The sequence below is a fragment of the Sarcophilus harrisii genome, chromosome 3 (genome assembly GCF_902635505.1).
Source record: "Sarcophilus harrisii chromosome 3, mSarHar1.11, whole genome shotgun sequence".
NCBI classification, from domain to species: domain Eukaryota; kingdom Metazoa; phylum Chordata; class Mammalia; order Dasyuromorphia; family Dasyuridae; genus Sarcophilus; species Sarcophilus harrisii.
The window spans coordinates 405,092,000-405,113,880 of record NC_045428.1 but is presented as its reverse complement, the minus strand read 5'-3'; the positions used below and the strand labels follow the sequence as shown (position 1 = coordinate 405,113,880).

At 32.6% G+C, this 21,881-nt stretch overlaps 1 protein-coding gene across 2 annotated transcripts in view; it reads left to right on the top strand.

The window, feature by feature from the left end:
* Positions 1 to 21,881, top strand: part of CERS6 (ceramide synthase 6) — a 281,416-nt gene that overhangs the window by 49,364 nt on the left and 210,171 nt on the right. For both annotated transcript variants that reach the window (XM_031960517.1, XM_031960516.1), the window contains exon 2: positions 17,956 to 18,061. In XM_031960517.1, coding sequence (XP_031816377.1) covers positions 17,956 to 18,061 — 106 coding nt within the window. The remainder of the gene's footprint in view (positions 1 to 17,955; positions 18,062 to 21,881) is intronic.

Here is a 21,881-nt window from a genome sequence, read left to right as displayed (position 1 = left end):
AAAAAAGATTGTGTCTTTATTTTCACTGACCTCTAAAATGAAATTTAGCATTTTCTTTAATTATTAATGTAGGGAAAAAGTATTCTTGTGAGAAAAGAGTCCATAAGATTTCTGACATTTCTTTTAGAAAAAGGTTAACAATTCCTGCCGTAAAGACTTTGTGAAGAGATTCATATTGTATTGATAATTTATAGATTTCAACACTTTCTTTTTGAATGGCATTTAAAATTCATTCATTTATGTACTTCAATACATGCTTCATGTGATTATTTTTGAGCAATGAGGAAAGCATATTTCATAATTTGTTCATAGTGAAGCAAAAATGTGATGTTAAAAATACAACATTTCGATGGTGGCTTAGCTGTACCAGATCTAAAATTATATTATAGAGCAGCAGTTACCAAAACTATTTGGTATTGGCTAAGGAATGGATTAGTTGATCAGTGGAATAGATTAGGTTCAAGGGACAAAACAGTCAACAAATATAGCAACCTAGTCTTTGACAAACCCAAAGATCCCAGCTTTTGGGATAAGAACTTACTGTTTGATAAAAATTGCTGGGAAAATTGGAAACTAATATGGCAGAAACTAGGCATTGATCCATACTTAACGCTGTACACCAAGATAAGGTCAAAATGGGTTCATGACCTAGGCATAAAGAATGAAATTATTAATAAATTAGAGGAACATAGGATAGTTTACCTCTCAGACCTGTGGAAGGGGAAGGTCTTTATGACCAAAACAGAACTAGAGATCATTACTGATCACAAAATAGAAAATTTCGATTATACCAAACAAAAGTTTTTGTACAAACAAAACTAATGCAGACAAGATTAGAAGGGAAGCAATAAACTGGGAAAATATTTTTACAGTCAAGGGTTCTGATAAAGGCCTCATTTCCAAAATATATAGAGAATTAACTCTAATTTATAAAAAAATCAAGCCATTCTCCAATTGAAAAATGGTCAAAGGATATGAACAGACAATTCTCAGATGAAGAAATTGAAACTATTTCTAGTCATATGAAAAGATGCTCCAAGTCATTATTAATCAGAGAAATGCAAATTAAGACAACTCTAAGATACCACTACACACCTGTCAGATTGGCTAAGATGACAGGAAAAAATAATGATGATTGTTGGAGGGGATGCGGGAAAACTGGGACATTGATGCATTGTTGGTGGAGTTGTGAACGGGTCCAACCATTTTGGAGAGTAGTTTGGAACTATGCTCAAAAAGTTATCAAACTGTGCATACCCTTTGATCCAGCAGTGTTACTACTGGGATTATATCCCAAAGAGATTATAAAGAAGGGAAAAGGACCTATATGTGCACGAATGTTTGCGGCAGCCCTTTTTGTAGTGGCTAGAAACTGGAAACTGAATGGATATCCATCAGTTGGAGAATGGCTGAATAAATTGTGGTATATGAAAATTATGGAATATTACTGTTCTGTAAGAAATGACCAACAGGATGATTTCAGAAAGGCCTGGAGAGACTTACACGAACTGATGCTGAGTGAAATGAGCAGGACCAGGGGATCATTATATACGTCAACAACAATACTAGATGATGACCAGTTCTGATGGATCAGGCCATCCTCAGCAACGAGATCAACCAAATCATTTCTAATGGAGCAGTAATGAACTGAGCTAGCTATGCCCAGAAAAATAACTCTGGGAGATGACTAAAAACCATTACATTAAATCCCCAATCCCTATATTTATGCACACATGCATTTTTGATTTCCTTCACAAGCTAATTGTACAATAATTCAGAGTCTGATTCTTTTTGTACAGCAAAATAATGTTTTGGTCATGTATACTTATTGTGTATCTAAGTTATATTTTAATATATTTAACATCTACTGGTCATCCTGCCATCTAGGGGAGGGGGTGGGGGGGGGTAAGAGGTGAAAAATTGGAACAAGAGGTTTGGCAATTGTTAATGCTGTAAAGTTACCCATGTATAAATCCTGTAAATAAAAGGCTATTAAATTAAAAAAAAATACAACATTTCCAAAATTGTATTGTTTCCATGAATATATCAAATCCAAAGCCAGAAAAGACATTACACCTTTGGTGTAAGCTAAGGAAGTGACTTCTTCCATCATCAGGCTATTTTCAGTTTGTGAGAAATCCCCAAGTTGCCTTTGGAGAGGGATGATTCTCAGTGTACAAGTATGAGAGTTCAAATACAGTTCTGAACCCACATTCTCCAAAGTCAGCACTTCTAATGGCTCAAAGCTTAGAAGAACGTTTATACAGGAAACAATGACCTTGTGGATACCATTGCCAAATGCTTGAGAAAAATAAAGTTTTTAGCTTTGCCTCCAGGGAATATCACTTGTAGGGATCGGGATCCCTTCTCAAAAGGGAAAGTATTGGCACTGTTTTGTGGCCAGAATGAACAAGTAATTCTAGAGGAAATAGTTAGAGCATTACTACCAACTGGAAGGAATGCGGTGCCTCAGAAGGACCCCCAATTGGTAGGTTCTAACTTGTTAGAAGCCAGGTTACTATTTTTAAAACCATTAAGTCCTGCCAAGAAGATATTCTGAAATGAGGGTAATTTTGTAGAGAAATTGTTTGCATTATAGTTGACATTTATCTTTAGCTTTCTGGGCTCTTTAGCTTTCTATTACCATCCCCAATAACTCTTCTGGAGAATCACCAGCCCATAGAGAAATCTGTCTGTTGACATCAAAAACAATTAAAATAAAAAAAAATAGTCAAACTTATTATTTTGGCCCTATACAAATGGAACTGGAACTTGAGGATTAAGCAAAAGTTTGTATTGAAAGCTTAATATCAATCTCGCAATTTTGAACAAGTGGCCAAATCTTAGTTTTCAGTGGTTAGGCCACCTCTTCCCCCCTTTTTGCCTAAGTAATTTGCAGATTATTCAAAATTGTCTATTTTCTTTGCCTGGAATGTTACATTGTGATGTAGTATAGTTAGGCAGAATGTAAAACTAGATAATCATATCATTTCTTCTTCCCACTTTATGGTATAGAGGAGAGTCACAGTTGATTTATTCACTTTCTATCCATCTTAGAAGATGAAATAGAGCTTGAATTAATTAGATTTGGTTTGAATGCTCCCATTCACTTTACTGATTTCATAACCTTAGGCAAATGTCATCAAATTTCTTTGAACCCCAGTCTGTAAATATGTAATAAGACTTCCACTACCTATCTCTCAGGGTTATTATGAAGAAATTACTATGAAAATCTCAAAGTATTATATGAAATCTCACTGTTTTTATTTTCAAGTCACCATGTAACATAAAAGAAGAAGAAAAAATGCCTGCCAACATATCCTTATATGATAACAGGAAGGAATTAGATCTTCTGGCCCAATGAAATATTTTTCTTCCTGCACATTTCTAATAATTTGAGAAGTCTTTATTCAAGCCATATTTTTGAGCCATTCAAATTGTTAGAAAATTCTTCTTCCTGAACAAAATTTGGCTTACTATAATTTCTTTCCACCATATCTAATTCTATTGACATGTAGTGCTATTTAAAAAAAAAATTAAAGTGCTTTTATCCCAAGTGAAAAATCAAAGCCTTCTATAACATGACTTGATGTTGTCTTTACATATGCATATGCACACACATATAATATATACACATATGTATGTGTGTATAAAATTAAAAGTATAACTGGATTGTCAGTGATTATAACATTTTTAGAGAAAAAAAAACCATAGAATTCATTTTGAAAGATTTCTCACCCCTCACAATGTTTTATATGCCATATTTATGCCTGAGCTCAGGAATACTCAGGTTCATCACATCATACTTATAATAGGAAGAATAATATATATATATATATATATATACTTTATACTTTATACTATATATATATATATATATATATATATATATATATATATACTTCAGGGGCATCCTTTACCAGGTATAGTAAGTTCTGAAGCAGCAATAGGAGAACAATGGTGTTTAAAGATTATTCTCTCTTTGAAAACATGAGTTGATAGGAACTTTAGTTGTAAAAGTTGGAATTTGCCAAACAAGGATATAAGGTTATTTTTTCATCATATTTGTTTCCTTATATTTTAATGGAATTTAGGGAAAAAATAAGTTTTCAACTTTTTATTCTTTATTTTGAGTAGTAGAAAAAGAAAACAGTTTTGAATAGCATGGGAGGAAAGTGATTTAGGTTTCTCTAGATATATTCAAAAACTGAAGAAAGCAATTATTCTTTGTTCCATTTTTTACATATCTATTTTAGGATGATACAAGACTTGAGGAAATTGTCATGATTTCATAGTTCTTAATTACTTGGTAGTAGCTTCTTGATTCCATTAGGGCAGTGTTTGTTTTTTTTTTCAGTCTAACATGCTTGCTACCATTTATTCAATGTGTATTTATCACATTACTTGTGAGTACGAGAAAAAAAAACATAAAAATTCTTTAGCACCCTAAAAGTGAAGTGTGAGACCTGAGTTATGAAACTATATACCAGAGAAAGATAATTTTTATGAATGCTCCCAGAATAAGTATATTTTATACTTTCAAATTAAATAACCATTTAAAGTACATTAAAGGATAAATGTTATAATTTAGTCATCTATATGCCCATTAAAATCTTTCAGTCTTTGGAAGCATTAATGTCTGTGACTTCCTCATTTTTCTTGTCTTTGTCCTTTCTGAGATATCTTATAAAATGATGCTTCAATACTTTTAAGATTGTTTGACCAGTACAGATTTCACTGATCAGTAATTAACCTGGTCAAACTGCCCTTCCCATTTTCTCTGAATTCCATTTTAAGTTCTTTGAATAGTATATTGAGGACTGAAGTGTTAGAATCTAAAGCAAATGGCTTCTCTCTTATTGATGATAAAAAGGGCTCATTTTAGAAATGCTATAATCACTGTTTCATTTTCATTCTGTTTGTTGTCTTTGTGCCAGTTTCATCTTTGAATGAATTTGCAATGAGGTGGCTGAATTTGGTTCCATTATTTTGCTTCTATTGCTTTTCTTTCTGTGATGAAGCCATATTGCTCATTATCTTCTACCAGTTTCAGTCAAGTCAAAAAATCAACAAGCATTTATTAAGTGTATACTTTGTGCCATACACTGTCCTAAAGGCTGAGAATACAAATATGAACAAAAAAAAAACAGTACTATTCTTCAATAAATTTACATTCTAATGAGATGGGGAGAGATGACTAACACAGAACAGAGAATTGGGGAGAAATAGGAAATTCAGAGAGTCATGAACAGAGCTGAGAAAAGAATGAAAGAGGGAGAAGGGTTGGCCCCAATACTTTCTCAAAATGGAAGTTCATGGGAGAAATTATGCCAACCTTGGTGAGGGTAGGAGGTTATTCCAAGAGAGAAAGTTTCTGGGAAAATAGTGGAGAAGTCTGCAAAGTCAGGAAAATAGCCAGGAAGAGGGTGAAGTAGTTATAGTTTTAAATAATATTTAATTCTTACATATATACTATGTGCTCAATGACTACTTGTCAACTAGGTAGCAAGTTAGTTACTCCTCATATCTTGGGGAGAAGAAACTCTTTTTATCTTTGTTGATCATTCATTGATCTGCCTAAAGAGGTAAGACTCTCAAATAGTCTAGTGAGCAAGGATATATATATATATGTTTAAAAAACTTCAGTAGAACCTTAATATCATCAATTACATACTAATCCCTGAAAGTATTCTACCCTTTTATTAAAGAAAATATGTAGGTCCCCACTGCATATTTTTAAAGCAGAAATTCTTTATCTGTGGTCATCCATGGATCCTTAAAAACAGCTCATGGATAGATTTCAGGGACTCTGAAAACTTGGAGGGAACAAATTGCATCTTTATTTTCACTAACTTTTAAGCAAAATTTGCATTCCCTTCAATTATTTAAACACATTATTCCAAAAAAAGATCCATAGATTTTGCCAGACTGCCAAAGGAGTTCATGACACAGAAAACATTAAGAATACTTACTCTAAAGACAGTAAAAAGGAAAAAATAGTAATATAATTTTTGTATATTTTAAATATAAATATAAATAGTAACTATGAATAAAATTAGAAAGCCTTTCTTTTCTCCCTTGTACTTGGAAAAAAAGAAGTCTAATTCCTCTGATATACTAAATCATAAGAATTATATTAGATAATCACTGTAATTTATATTATCAAATTTGAAAGAATGTTTTGGTATATTTTTTGAAAGAATATGAAGGAATAAATTTAGATAGCAAAATGACTGTAAAATATATGAACCCACAAGCAGTAAGCAGAGAGAGACTACACTGTATTTCTGAAGCAATGACTAAGGTTGTCCAGATGGAGCTAACATCATAAATATGTCATTTAAACTATACAACCTATGACAGTATTTGTGATTCATGTGAGACATATATAGATTGTCAGTGTGATTGATTGACTCAACTCATTTGTTCATTCATTAATTTCTCAAGCATTTACTGATGTAATAAGGAGACCACATGTCTGGAAAGTGGTAGAACTTGTATTCCAATCTCAGGAGGTTTTCATTGGTTTTCCGTGGGTCTTTGGACAATTTAGCTAACCTCTCTACGCTTTCTTAAATGTTAGTGGCATAGTGATCTCTTCTTGGCCTATCACATAGAAATATTGTGAGACTTTCATTGGACAAATAAGTAAAAGGGTTTTGAAATGACTCAAAACACTTTATAAATCACAAATAACCTATTATATTTGTTTTACAATCACCAATCATAATTTTATATACTATGAAATACATATTATAGTGAATACCTTAATACAATTACTTATAATAACAGTGATGATAATAAATGTTAAAAATAACACTGCATATTATTGAATAGCACTAAAAATATCATTGATATTAACTGCTTGGTTAATGCCTTTTGTTCAAAACGAAGAACATTAATTTAAATTATTTCTGGGTACATTTTATAAAAGCTGTGATGAAAGATGAGGTTACCGTGTAAAACTAATAAATCATATTAGTAGGGCCAAGAGTTGAAAAGAATTAATGATGCAGTTTGAGAGAACCCCGAGACTTTTCAAGGTCAATAACCTTGAAAGGTCACATCTTCAGCTGGAAAAATACAAAAACCTAAATTTAAAAATGAGCAGATTGAAAAATCTTTAGACTATATGGAGCTAGAGTGAACATATTGGTCTCAAATAGAACTATGATTTTTGTCATACTTAGAAACAGCCTTCCAGAGATAAAAAAATAAAATAGAGCTCATGTAAATTAACAGTGTTCCTTAGGCCCATTCATAATTTTGGTTATGTACTTATTTCACTTAGTTGGTATATATTATCTTCATGACTTTTAGACCAGGCTGTGATTAATTTTTGTGTATGTATTCTGACATTTTAAGTAACAGTTTGAGAACTTAATCTGAGGTCCAATTTTAGTGAATTAGCCTAGTTTAACCTGGCAAATTAAGCAATACTATATGAATGTTTCTTGTAACTACACTACTGAACAAAGTTGATTCTAAGCTACTTGAAAAGATGATGATGGTGAAGGAAATTGTGATTGTAGTTGAAGTTCATATGATGTTATATAACATAAAAATGAAATTGCTAATCCTAAAATGTGAATTTTTATAAAGATCCTAAAGTTGACTAGCTGCTGAATCTTGAGCAGATTAGTAAACTTTGTTTAGTTAATGATTTGTAAGAACTCTCAACTGAGGTGTAGCTGACAGCTCCATGTGGGTTTTCTAGTTAGGGTAAAGTTAATACTCTGGACTTTAGGAAGTATTTTGCTACATCCTGTTGAAGCAGCTGTGGTCTGTGAGTTTTGAAGACAAACTAAGTTATTTTGCCAAGTTAGTCTGTGCATTGAATTCATTTCTCCAGGATGTTTTCCTGCTAACAACAATAATGCATATTCTGTATTGTCAGGACCCATGTGGTTGTTAAAAATAAGTTTCTTTTTACTGCTCAGCTGTGCTAATAGACTCCCTTCACTATTGACAGCTACTTATATGTGTAAGGATATTCACATACAAAAAGAACCTTTCAAAATTATTACAATTTCCCTTGGATTTATAGATTCCCCTGTCATGGATAAATTTGCAATGAGGTCATAGGTAAAAAGAAAGACTCCATATATATATAGTACTATTTGTGGAGGCAGAGAATGAGAAACAAAGTAGATGCTTATCCATTGGGGAATGGAGAAAAAATTCATGGCACATAGAAATAATTGCCCCATTTTACTATTTCCCTATTAATTTTAACTGCATTCATTTTGTTTATGCAAATGCTTTAGAATTTTATATAATCAAATTTGTCAATTTTATCTTCTATAATCCTCTCTCTCGTTTGGGCATGAGCTCTATGACTTTTTAGATTGTAAAAGGCATTTCCTTCCTTGTTTCTTTAATTTGTTAAGTATGTGACCTTTTATGTCTTTCACACATCCATTTGGAGCTTATCTAGTTTATACACACATACACACACACACACACACACACACGTGTATATATACATATGCATATATATGTATATGTTGACCTAAACTTACTTTCTGCCAAACTGCATTAGAGATTTTGAAGCAAGTAAGTTCTTACCCCCAAAACTGTGGCTTTGGGGTTTAATGAACACTGTTAACATATGTCATTTGTTTTTATATGTTGTGTACTTATCTGTTTGATTAATTGAGTATTCTTTTTTTTTAATTGCTACCAAATATTATTATGGTATACTTTGTAATATGGTACTCCTAGATTCCCTTCCTAACCACTTTTTTTCAATATTTTCTTGGAGATTCTTCACTTATTCAGATAACTTTTGTTGTAAGTTTTTCTAGCTCCATAAAGTAATATTTTAGCAGCGTCCTTGGCATGACACTGAACAAATGAATTAATTTACATAGTGTTATCATTATTATTATATTGGCATTGAGTGATCAAAAGCAATGAGTATTTCTCAAGAGCAATGAATATTTGTCCAGTTATTTATTTCGATTTGTATTTTTATCAAGTCTTGTAGTTATACAAGCTCTCATTTCATCGATGAGCAAACTTGGGACAAGAGAAATTAAGAAACTTGAACTAGAGCTGGTATCCAGAGCTTTCAGGTCCTTTCCTGCTTTTTTTCACTCCACACAACTCTGAGCACAAGTACAAACAAAGCTTTCTACTATACCACATTATCTCCTGATGCTCTATAAATTTTTATTTAATGATATCAGATGATTTTGTTGATTTTCATAGAAGGAAAGAAAAGAAAGAGTATTGCTAAAGACAGAAGGAAAAAAGTTTGCATTTTGTTTTTTGCAATCTGGGGAGCAGCAGTTCTCAATATGAAGGAAGCCTTTTTTTTTCCCCAATTGGAAAATATGATCCCCCTAGAGAGAGAGAGAGAATATCATGTGACATTTGGATGAATGAGTTTCTAGAGGAAGTGAAGTGGAAAGCCTGTGAAAAAGTAAGTTAAGGCAAATAAATTACTTTTATAAATGCTTTTTTTCTTATAGTAACATGTGGAAGAAGTGAAATGGAGAAAGCTTAGATTAAATATGAAGAAAATTTTCCTAAATAACTTTACAGCTATTGAGTTCCTGGTAAAGATTATATAGTCTTTTTTTTAGAGGATTCATCCATGGGATTAGAAGTTGGATTTGATGACTTTTAAAGTCCCTTTGAACTTTAAAATTCTGATTGTAAAGAATGTTTGTGAACATAGTCAACATTTAAGTGTTAATAATTTAAAACTTCACTGGAGCTTTTGGTACCTTCTTTATATACAAGGATAAGTGTGTATGTGTACCCATATATAAATAAATACCCATTAAAATATTGTTTTTGTTGTTGTGTCATTTTAGTTGTGTCCAACTTTTTGCGAGTACATTTTGCAAAGATACTGGAGTGGGGTCTAACTACCCTTAAATATATAACATTATAATACTAATATTGATACTGTATAGTTTCCTATTAATGGGCACTTAGATGGTATAGTGGAAATAGTACTGATCCTGGAGTAAGAAGACTTATCTTCAAGCGTTCAAATCTGACCTCAGACACTTGGTAGCTGTGTGACTCTGGGCAAGTCACTTAACTCTGTTTGCCTTAGTTCCTCATATGTAAAATGAGCTGGAGAAGGAAATAGCAAACTACTCTAGTATCTCTGGCAAGAAACTCAAATGAAGTCATAAAGAGAAAGACTAGACAGAAAAAATGATTAAACAACAACACTATTCTCTATATATGTCATATTACTACAACAATATATAGTAATACACATGTTAATACTATAGAATGGGATTTTTAATGTTAAAGATTAAGTGACACTGAATTACTGAAATGTAATGATGTTTTTGGCTGAGGCAAATACTTTTACTTTGGTGAGGTCTAGAATTGAGAATAGAAGGATATGTTTGTACTTTTCTGAAATTCTGAGAATTTCCTTCATAGGGAAATGTTATTTCCTGAGAGTCTTTCCTTTTAATTATACCTAATTACTAACTCCTTCGATGTAGGTCTTAAAATAAGAACATGTACAAGTGTATTTCATTCAGGAGGCTTAAGCTCCTTAAGTAGATAACTTGGGTGGTTCAATATATTGTCAAGCTTTAAATGAAAAAAAAAAAAGCTCTTTAGATTGTCTTTCTTTATTATTTGCTCTAGCTACAACATCACTTGTTGTAGTCAGGTTCAACTCTTTCTAATGAATGTCCATATGAAAAGATTATGAAGTCAAATGCCATTATTTCCAGCTCATGTGGGTTCCTAATGATGTAATTGGGAAGTGGGAGGTATAGAGGGATTAGTATTATAAATTAAGAGGACATTAATCCTCTTAACAATTAATAGGGACCTGGTTTCTCCATTATTCCAGCATGGCAGAATTCCATTAAGGAAATTAGATGTGCCTTTTAGTAAAGTGTGTACATGTGTCTGAAAGTCAGGAAACATTGCATTTTCTTCATTTTGCCTATACTGAGCAAGCCACAGGTAGGCTTTATCAATCTCCAAAATTCCTGTTCTGCCTTTTGATCCTGTGAGAGTTTATACTGTCATGAAGTCACTGCTTGTTTGCCTTCTTTCATATTCTCCTTTTAGAGTGCTAGCATGATTAAGACATATAAAAGATAGGGTTCAAACTGACTAAAAGCTTCAGCCACCTTCTTCATCTTTGTTAAATTACTTTTTTTCATATAAGATTTCATTCTAAACACTAAATGGTAAACTCTTTGGGGTATCATGCAAGAAACTGTCACCTACACAGAGCAATTAATGAAATGTTGTCTGAATGGTGGTAATAAACAATAGTCAATAAACATTAAGGGCCTATTATGTGCTAGCCACTTTGCCAAATCCTAGTATATAAAAAGAGGCAAAAAAATCCAGCCTCTTTCCCCCTCCCAAGAAGGTCCTGATTTAATGAGGGAGACAACAGGCAGATAAATATAGCAAATTCTCTATTGGAGTTTATGCTGTAATATGAAAATGAATATATAATCATGTAGGATTACAGAATGAAGAAATATAGCAAGACATATAATCAAAAGGTAGATTCTAAGTGTGTTACTGTGTCCCTGTTTATCAGTGACTTCCCATCATTGAAAAGTGACACACATACTGCAATTTTGAAAAGTGGCAGTGGTTCCATGTTCATCATTGTGGGAAAAGAATTCAGGTAACATTCAGTTACAACTCTATGAAGTTTCATTCATTTGCATGAAGAATCTTTTGAGGCACAACACTAGTTCATTGAATGACTTAGTGGACATGTTTGCAGCATGTCATACAACAGAAGTCCAAAAAGAAACACTGGGCAAGAGACAGGAATTCTAGGTGGTTTTACCCTTAACTTGCTTTGTTATCTTGGGAAATTCAATAATTTAAATACAAAGAAGAAAGTGAAATATCCCTTCTTCTCAAGGAGCTTACACTCTACTGAGAGGGATAGAACATGCACAATATTAAGTAAATACAAAATCATACCATGTAATTTCAAGAAGAGGGAATCAGGAAAGGCTTTATAAGAGCTTGAAGGAAGCTAGGGATTCTGAGAGGTGGAGATAAGGAAGAACTACATACAAGACATGGAGGAGTGCTTGTGCAGATAGATGGTTCTGGGAGATGAAAAGTTATGTACCAGGAACAATTAGTAAATCAGTTAGACTTAGAATAGAGTATTTGAAGAACAGTAATAAGAAATGAGATTGGAAAGGGAGATTGGAGCCAGAGTGTCTGAAAGAGTGACACACTGAAAGAGTGACAGGAGCTGGGAAGTAAATACAAAATCATACCATGTAATTTCAAGAAGAGATGACTAATGGGGGAATCAGGAAAGGCTTTATATATATAAAAGCTTATTTTCCTAATATTAGTATCTTTTAAAAAATTCTTCATATTCATTGAAAAGTGACAGGAGCTGGGAAGTTCTTTTTTCTTATTCCTTCTCTCTTATGTAGCAATGATTTTATCATGTAGTAAGGCTCATGATAGCTAGTGTTAGGATATAACATTCCCTTGGGACATTCCATCACTCTGAGAGATTATAGAAATTTTTGTGAAACAATCTTTCAGGAGTTTAATGCCCTGAAATGCCACATGTAAAAAAAATCACATGTATGATTTTGGATCCTTGAAGGATCAGGTTATCCCTGTAGATTAAGTCAAATTGAACTATGGAATAATATTACAAGCTAGTATTTATAGATTTCTGTTAAGTTTTGCATGGTGCTTTACATATATCAGCTGACTTAAGTAAGATACTTAAGATACCTATAATTAGAAATCTTTACAGACAAACTTGAAATGGTATACTATCAAATTATGTATCATAATTAGAAGATCATGTCCAGAAACTCGGTATGTGATGGTTGAAAGATTTCTAGTATCGTCCTAATTTTCATATCAATTTTATATCAATTTTTATATCAATTAAAAGTCGTGAAAAGCATGTGATTTAAAACATGACAGATTTGAGATTTAAGTCCAACTCTTTGATACTGACCAATTTCATCAATTTCCTCTATTTCAGATTATAAAGCAAGACTCCTAGGTACAAATATTTCCTGGTGATCATATTTGATAATGATCTTAGATAACTTAGAATACACATATGTATGTGTGTATAGGCCATAGCATTTTACCAATAAGTATTTATTTGCAAAGAATAGTATTAAAGAGACAAAAGTAAAAGAATAACAGCATCAACAACAAAACTTCCACTATTTTTCCAAACAGAAAGAAGTAAGCAAAGTGGGAGAGGGTATGCTTTTTACTCAAATGTACTTTTTTCTGAAATCATTATTATCTTCTCATTGTTTCATATTATTTCAGATAAAATATATGCCAGAGGGAGATATAGGAAAGGGAAAAATGTAATTAAAATAATATAAAACCAATTTACTAAGGAAAAGTTAAAGGAAGGAAGGATATTTACTCTGGAAAAGAGACAGACTTTCTATGCATTTAGTTATGAAAAGAATGTTGACCTTACAATTCCTGTGAGTGACTAAAAAAAGGAAATCTATTTCAAGTTCAGCAGGAAAGATACTTGAGTTTGATGAAATGCTAAAAGAGGTCAATAAAGAAGATTTTAAAGTTACTTTTAGAATTTTTTTAAAGAATAGGATTTTTTTTTTTTGAGGTAGGAGACTAAACCAAGTGTTCTTGGTCATTGTCTTGAAGTCTGCTTTTTCATTGTCTTTTTATGTACCCTTGACTCTTGGACTTAGTTTTAGCATTGCTCTCAATTCAACTTTCTCCTGGACTTCTATTAACTTTGGTTCTACTTGATTCATGAAGTATGTTTTTATTTTAATCCATTTTCTGGGAGCAAAATTATTTTTCCTCCCCTAAGGAAATAATAACAAATGGTAACTTTTATATAGTGTTTTGAGCAGCAAGAATGGGGCAGGAATCAGGAAGACCTGAGTTCAAATTTGGCCTCAGATATTTATTAGTTGTATAAGCCTGGGCAAGTCTCTTAACCTTGTTTGCTTCAGTTCCCTTATCTATAAAGTGAGCTGGAGAAGGAAATGGCAAACCACTCCAGTATTTGTGCCAACAAAACCCCAAATGGAGTCACAGTGCCTCAGACTCAACAGAAAAATGGTTCAACAACAAGAAACAACAGCAAATATAATGCATTTTATAAACATCTCTCATTTCAACTTCACAACAATATTGGTTGGTAGATATTATTGTTATCCCCATTTTATAGATGATGAACCTGAGACACACCTGCAGTTAAATGACCTACCCAGGGTCACATAAAGAATATCTAAGGAAGAATTTTAACTTGGGCTTTCCTGACTCGACATCCAACACTTCAAGCACTATTCTCCTATATTGCTCATTCAGAATTCATTTCAAGTATTTCTTAAGGCATATGTACAACTATTGTCTAATTTAGAGATAAAGTAGCAGAAGTTGTGAGTTTTTTTTTAAGATCATATAGAAACTCTGTCAATAAAAAGTAAAAAAAAAGATCATATAGAAGTGACTTCTAGTACTGTGATATATTCCATATTTTTTCTTATTTTCTTGAACAAAATAAGTTCATCAATGTCTTGAAATAGTCTAATGCTTCCTAATTTTACCATTGGCTGAAATTGTATTCCTGAAAATGAGATGGAAAACTTCTTTCTGTTTTTTCCCTTTTTATTCTACTCACTGACTTTTTCTTAATCCCCTTGTATCTATCTATGATAGTTTCCTTTGCTTGAAGGATTTTGAAAGACTAGCTTGTTTTGACTGGAGTTGGTTCAAGAGAAACCTGGGAAGACTTATACGAAATGAGGCACAATTAAGTGAGAAGAATCAGGGGAATATTGTAAAACAACAATATTGTAGTGAATGACATAGCTATTCTGTTTAATACAATGATCCAAGACAGTTCTGAAGGAAAAATGCTATCTACCACCAGAGAGAAAACTAATGAACTCTGTTCAAATTGAATCATTTTTCTCACTTTCTTTTTTTTTCCACATTCCCCCCCAAAATGACTAATATAGAAATTTTTTGTGTGATTTCTTATGTATAATTTTTTTTCCATTAGGGAAATATGTTTATTGTTTTCTTTCTTTATTTTTACTCTCCCTGGTTCAGGTATCAAAACATATTTGTGTCATAAAAAGAATTCAGAAGGACTTTTTCTTCAAATTGTTTCTATAACATTGGCATTAGTTGCTTCTTAAATATTTGGTAGAATTCACATGTAAATTAATTTGTTCCTGTCTTTCCCTTCTTTTTTTTTTAATTTATTTATTTAATAGCCTTTTATTTACAGGTTATATGCATGGGTAACTTTACAGCATTAACAATTGCCAAACCTCTTGTTCCAATTTTTCACCTCTTATCCCCCACCCCCTCCCCCAGATGGCAGGATGACCAGTAGATGTTAAATATATTAAAATTCTTATGTATAATTGATATCATGCAGCTAGGTGGTATTGTATACAGAGTGCTGGGCCTGAAACCAAGAAGACTCATCTTCATGAATACAAATATGGTTTCAGCCATTTATTTCTAGTTTGTGATCCTGTGCAAGTCACTTAACCCTGTTTGCTTCAGTCTACCCTGTTCATTTTACAATTTAGGAAACTGAAATTTAGGGAAATGACTTGTCCAATATCACACAAGTAGTAAGAGGGAGATACAAATTCTGACTCCAAAATCCAACATATTTTTCTACTATACCTTGCTGCCTTTCAAAATGAAAAAAGAATAAAGGGGAAAAAAAAGAGCAGTTTGATTTATATCAGCTTATTCACAAGCATTTAGTAAGCCCCTATTATGTGTTGGGTACTGTTCAAGGTGCTACAAATACAAAGAATCCTCCCCTTAAATAAAACCAACCCCCAAACCAGATCTGTCCTTGGCCTCAAGAAACTGAGTGATTACACACCTGGCGATTAAAATGTCACTGTCTTAGAACCTTCAAAGGTATTATGCATTTAGTTCTTCACAGAACACAAATTTATGTGGGGAAAGAGAACTTTTTTGCTCCATCTAATTCTATCATCTTTTTATGTTTTCAGTGAAAAGTTCATTCCATAATGAAATCACAGTATTCTGTTTCTAGGAAATTGTGAGGAATTAGAGATATATCCATGAGTATTACCTGAACAATTTTCCCTAAGGACTAGGGAGGGCCTCAGAATACAAAATGTTCTAGAAACATTTTACATAAAAGTTGCTTCACTGAGCTTGCATTATATATACATTTTAACACTTGAAGGGATCTGTGATCTTATCACAGAGTGAGTATACCTTAGATACTATATAAGAATTTTGAAAGTATTTAATAATATTACAAGATTTATTGTTCTTTATGCCTGGACTCCTGTTTAAAGTGAACTTTTAAGGAGAACTAGGAGCAAATTACTCCATGGTGGTGTTATTTCAGTAGAAATGTTATCTTTTCCAGATGACGCCAAATACTTCATAGGCACTGGAATATGTTACTCCTCCCCCATCACCCTTGGGGTTTCTAACAACTAGAAATGTTGAAAGAAAGCTTCTTCTTCATATTCCAGGAACAAGTTGAATGTGAGTGAGATAGAAAAGTAGGAGCAAATGGAAAAATGGGTCCCTGAGATACATTGTTTTTAGTGATGAGGAAGTTATAGTTAATGTTTTAATACTACTAAGTAATCAGATAATACTATTAAAAGTAGTAGAAATTTCTCTCTCATCCCCTCCTTCAGAAAACCAGGAAATCTCTAGAACAATGTTCTAGTTTTTGATCAAATGTTTAATTTTGCTAAAAATCAGTTCTTTTACTTTCCTTTGGAGGGTATACAACAGGACTTATTTCAAGCAATCATTATGGGAGTCACAGAGTTCTGAGAACAGGGACAGTGATATTCTTTTTTATTATTAATTAAAGCTTTTGGTTTACAAAACATGTGCATGGGTAATTTTTCAACACTGACCTTTATGAAGCCTTCTGTTACACATTATCTCCTCCTTTCCCCCACTCCCTCTCCTAGATGGCAGGTAGTCCAATACATGTTAAATATATTAAAATATGTTTTAAACTCAATATATGTATACGTATTTATACAGTTATCTTGCTACACAAGAAAAATCAGATCAAGAAGGAAGAAAAAAACAGAAAAAAAAAACAAAATGCAAGCAAACAACAGAAAGAGTGAGAATGCTATGTTGTGGTTCACATAGTTCTCTCTCTGGGTCTAGATGGCTCTCTTCATCACTGAGCATTTGGAACTGGTTTGAATCATCTCGTTGTCTCCCCACGGGGGACAGTAATATTCTAATATGCTACTGGGATAGAGATGAAGGTCTAGACTAGAGTTTCCATGGGATGAAGATCCAACTCTTTAGTTACCTATCTCTCACTTCCTTCTTTCTTCAACATGCCCCTCTGGTGGCATCTCCTGTGAGGAAACTTTCTTTATTTTCCTAATTATAAGTTGCCTCTCTCTTCTCAAGTTCTTTTGTTTGCTTATCTGGTTACAGGTTGCCCTTTACTCTGCTCCCTCTCTCCTCAGTAGAATGTAAGTTTCTTGAGGGCAGGACCTATTTTTCATTTTTATCTTTGTAGCCCCAGCACCTAGCACAGAGACTTGCTATGCAATAGGTTCTAATAAATGTTGCATTGAACTGTATTTGACAGGTTCATTAATCATCATGTGAACAACATCTTTGAGGAACCACAACATGTATTATATGTGTCTCATTGATCTGATACTTTTAATCATAGTGGCAATGCCTGTTTGATTAAGGGCTTCTTGTAAATTTTTCTCTGGTGTTGTTTAAGGACTATAGAGATAAAATGAATAAGCACTATTTATTATCACCATAATATATATGTGTATACACACATACACACACACACACACACTCACATACACACCCACACATACACCTTTGTGAGACTGTAAATGTAAAATTAGGTGAGTTATGAGAAAAATTGAATATTAATGGAATACAAAATGGTTGTATATAATACCCATTCTGTATCTTTTTCAGATTCATAGCCAAACCATGTGCCTTAGGACTTAACATTCAGGCCAATGGACCACAGAAAGCCCAGCCTAATGCCATTCTGGAAAAGGTCTTCACTGCAATTACAAAGGTATGATATTCACTTATGATCTTAGTTATCACAATTACAAAATCAATCAGTAACAATCTTTGATTTATTTTTAGCCCCTTCCTTGTGATCCTTGTGCTAAACAAATAGGTTGTCCAAAAGCATTGCTTAAATTGGCAAAATATAAATTGGCAGAGGAGGATTAATTTGTAGACAAAAAAGGGTATCAATAAGTTTATGAAGTGTTAGTTTATCCTCAGAGTGCAGGAAAACCAGTCTGTTCACTCATGTTTGAAAAACCCTTCTGCTTTGTCAATGATAAATTATATTCTCTTCCCCTTTTTGTTTCATGTGACATATAGGGAAAGATATGAAGCCTATGCCTAAGTGACGCAGAGTATATGATTTGTTCTTATATGGAAAAACTAATTGGTTCTGATGGCAGTATCTCTTCTTGGGCTTCTCAAAAATAAGCTAGAAGAGTAAACTTCAATTGTGTATCAGATTCAAGGTACAGAGAAAACAAGACAAAATGATGGCAAAAATAAAGCAATAAAACATGATAGTACTACCAGAGATATAACAAAAAGAGGAAGCTGAGCATAGAAAGTAATATTAGACATGTGACAAAAACATAGAGGTGATGGTTCAGTCAAAAAGTTTTTATTAAGTACCTGACATATATGAAAGTCATTGTACCAGGTGCTGGTGATAAAAAGATAGAAATGAAATAATCCCTGCCTTGATTATATTATATTGAGAGAGACATATATACCTATGATATATAAACATATGCAAAATAGTTACAAAGTAAATACAAGGTAATTTTGAAGGGAGATGAAGGCACTCATAGCTGAAAGGATCAGGAAAAAAAAAGATAAAATTCAAAGGGGAAGGGATCTTTCTGAGAACAATTGAGAAAGCAAACTTGAAGTACTAAATACTAGTAAGTAAAAATAACAAAACAGAACAAGAGAATTCTTAGGTACAGGATACTGATAGTAGATTTAGTAGTCATATATAAGTAGAGAGGAATTAAAGATTTATACACTTTCACAGTTGGAGGTGATGTCAGAGGTCATCTCGGGCAATGCATACCTCACCTAGAATCTCTTACAATTCCCCCAAGTTGTCATCTAGTATCTCTACTGTAAGACCTTGAGTGAGGCAGAATTTATGTATTCTGGAGGCAACCCATTCCATTTCTAGACAGTTTCATGGAAGTTTTTTTCTCTTACATTGAACCTAAATTTGCTTTTTTGCCACTTCCACATAGCTTCTATCATACTCCTGTAAAGTTAAAAGAAAACAAATGGACTTCCTCATATACATTTTAGCCCTCCAATTTTTCCCCTCAATCATATTTTTTTCCAACCTATATAAAGAACTTCAATATTCATTTTTATAAGATTTTGAGTTCCAAATTTTTTCTCTCTTTCCCTTCTTTGCCTTCCTATTCCCAAGACAGCAAACAATTTGATATAGGTTATACATATACAAACATTTTTAAGCGCATTTCCATATTAGTCACATTGTGAAAGAAAAATCAGAACAAAGGGAAAAAACACAAGAAAAAACAAACCAAAAAAGGGTGAAAATACTATGCTTTGACCCACATTCAGTCTTCATAGGTTTTTTTCTGGATGTGCATGGCATTTTCTATCCCAAATCTATTGGAATTGTTGTGGATCACTGTATTGCTCAGAAGAGCTAAGTCTATCATGGCTAATTATCACATAATCTTGCTGTTACTGTGTACAGTGTTCTCCTGGTTCTCCTAGTTAAGCATCAGTTCATATAAGACTTTCCAGGCTCTTCTAAAATCAGCCTGCTCATCATTTCTTATAGCACAATAATATTCCATTACATTCATATACATAACTTATTCAGCCATTTCCTAATTGATGGGCATCCACTCAATTTTCAATTCCCTGCCACCCCAAAAAGAGCTGCTACAAATATTTTTGCACATATGGGTTCTTTCTCCTTTTTTATGATCTCATTGGGATACAGTCCCAGGAGTGATGCTGCTGAATCAAAGAGTATGCACATTTTTATAGTTCCACATAGTTCCAAATTGTTCTCCAGAATATCTGAATTAGTTCACAACTCCAATAATGTATTAATGTCCCAGTTTTCCCACATCCTCTAACATTTATCATTACCTTTTCCTGTCATTTTAGCATAGGTATGAAGTGGTACCTCAGAACTGTTTTAATTTGCATTTCTCCAATAATTAGTGATTTAGAACATTTTTTCATATGATCCTAGATGGATTTAATTTTTTTTCTTCTGAAAATTGTCTATTCATATGCTTTGATCATTTATCAATTAGAAATGACTTGTATTCTTATAAATTTGGCTCAGTTTTCTATATATTTTAAAGATGAAAACTTTATCAGAAATACTGGCTTTAAAAATTATTTCCCAGCTTTCTGCTTTCCTTCTAATCTTTTCTGCATTAGTTTTGTTTGTGCAAAACCTTTTGAATTCAACATAATAAAAATTATCCATTCATTATACATTTTATAATGTTCTTTATTTCTTGTTTATTCATAAATTATTCCCTTTGCACTCCTAATTTACTTAGAGTATCACCCTTTATGTTTAGATCATTAACCCATTTAAACCTTATCTTCATAAAGGGTGTAAAATGGTGGTCTCTGCCTTGATTCTGCCATATTATTTTCTAGTTTTCCCAGCAATTTTTATCAAATAGTGAGTCTTTATCCCAAAAATTGGAGTCTTTGTGTTTATCAAACACTAGATTACTGTGTCTTGTTTACCCAACCTGTTCCATTGATCCACCACTCCCAAATGGTTTTAATCACTGCTACTTTATAATATGGTTTTAGGTCTGGTACAGCTAACCCTTCAATTTCTTGGAGACAATAATATGAAGTCTTTCCTTCCTTGAATTTCTTATAGCAGAAGAAATTATGCCTCTTTTACATGCTTGGTAAAGTAGTATTTTGTATTATAGTTATTTGCATGTCATCTTTTTATGAGGTTGTAAGCTTCATGACATCAGAAACTGTTATATTTAATTTTAATATCCCCTCTCAGCTCCTAGTACACAATAGACTCTGGTGAAATGAATTAAAATTATTTGTTGAGAAGGACTATTGCATTTTCTTTAATGAACATTGTACTGAGATGCTCATTTCCTCCCTTTATTTTGTAGTACTTAATGCAGCCTACTTACTCAAATATGGACAGTCTAATAAGTTTTATTCCTTACTTCATATTTGTGGTTATTGATTATTTAAACTGCTTACTCTTATATTTACCATGGGATCTAAAAAATATAAATGCCATTTCCCTAAAGGAATATAGGAAACCAAGTCTTTCTAAAATTTTCACTTGGGGAAAAAAATAAAAATGCAAAAAAAGTTCTTGTAGCTTTGTGGGGGTGCTTGTAACCATTTTCTAAGTTATGATTTGTGAAAAAAAACTTTATTTCTACAAAAGAGTAACTTCTATATTCTTTTGGGTTTACATAGTAAGAAATTTAAAGAAATCTTTGTATTTTTATATGATATGTCAAATTGGCTGAGAAAAAATATATTTTCTCCTAAACCTAAGTATCAAGGGCATTACTAGACTCTTATTAAAATGTGATCACAGCACATTTGAACTCACCTTATGTAAGGAATTATACATGCACGAAGCATGCAGTATTCCATATGGACAATAAAATATATTTGCTGCACACATCTATTCCTATAAGAATAATTCAAAAGAGATTTTATTTCTCTTGTCTTATGTTTACCACAGCTACCAGAATAATTTCTAATACCAAGATAGTAAAGAAATTTTGCAGCCAGATTGACTGCTCTAGAGAATATTTGCTCTAAGCTAA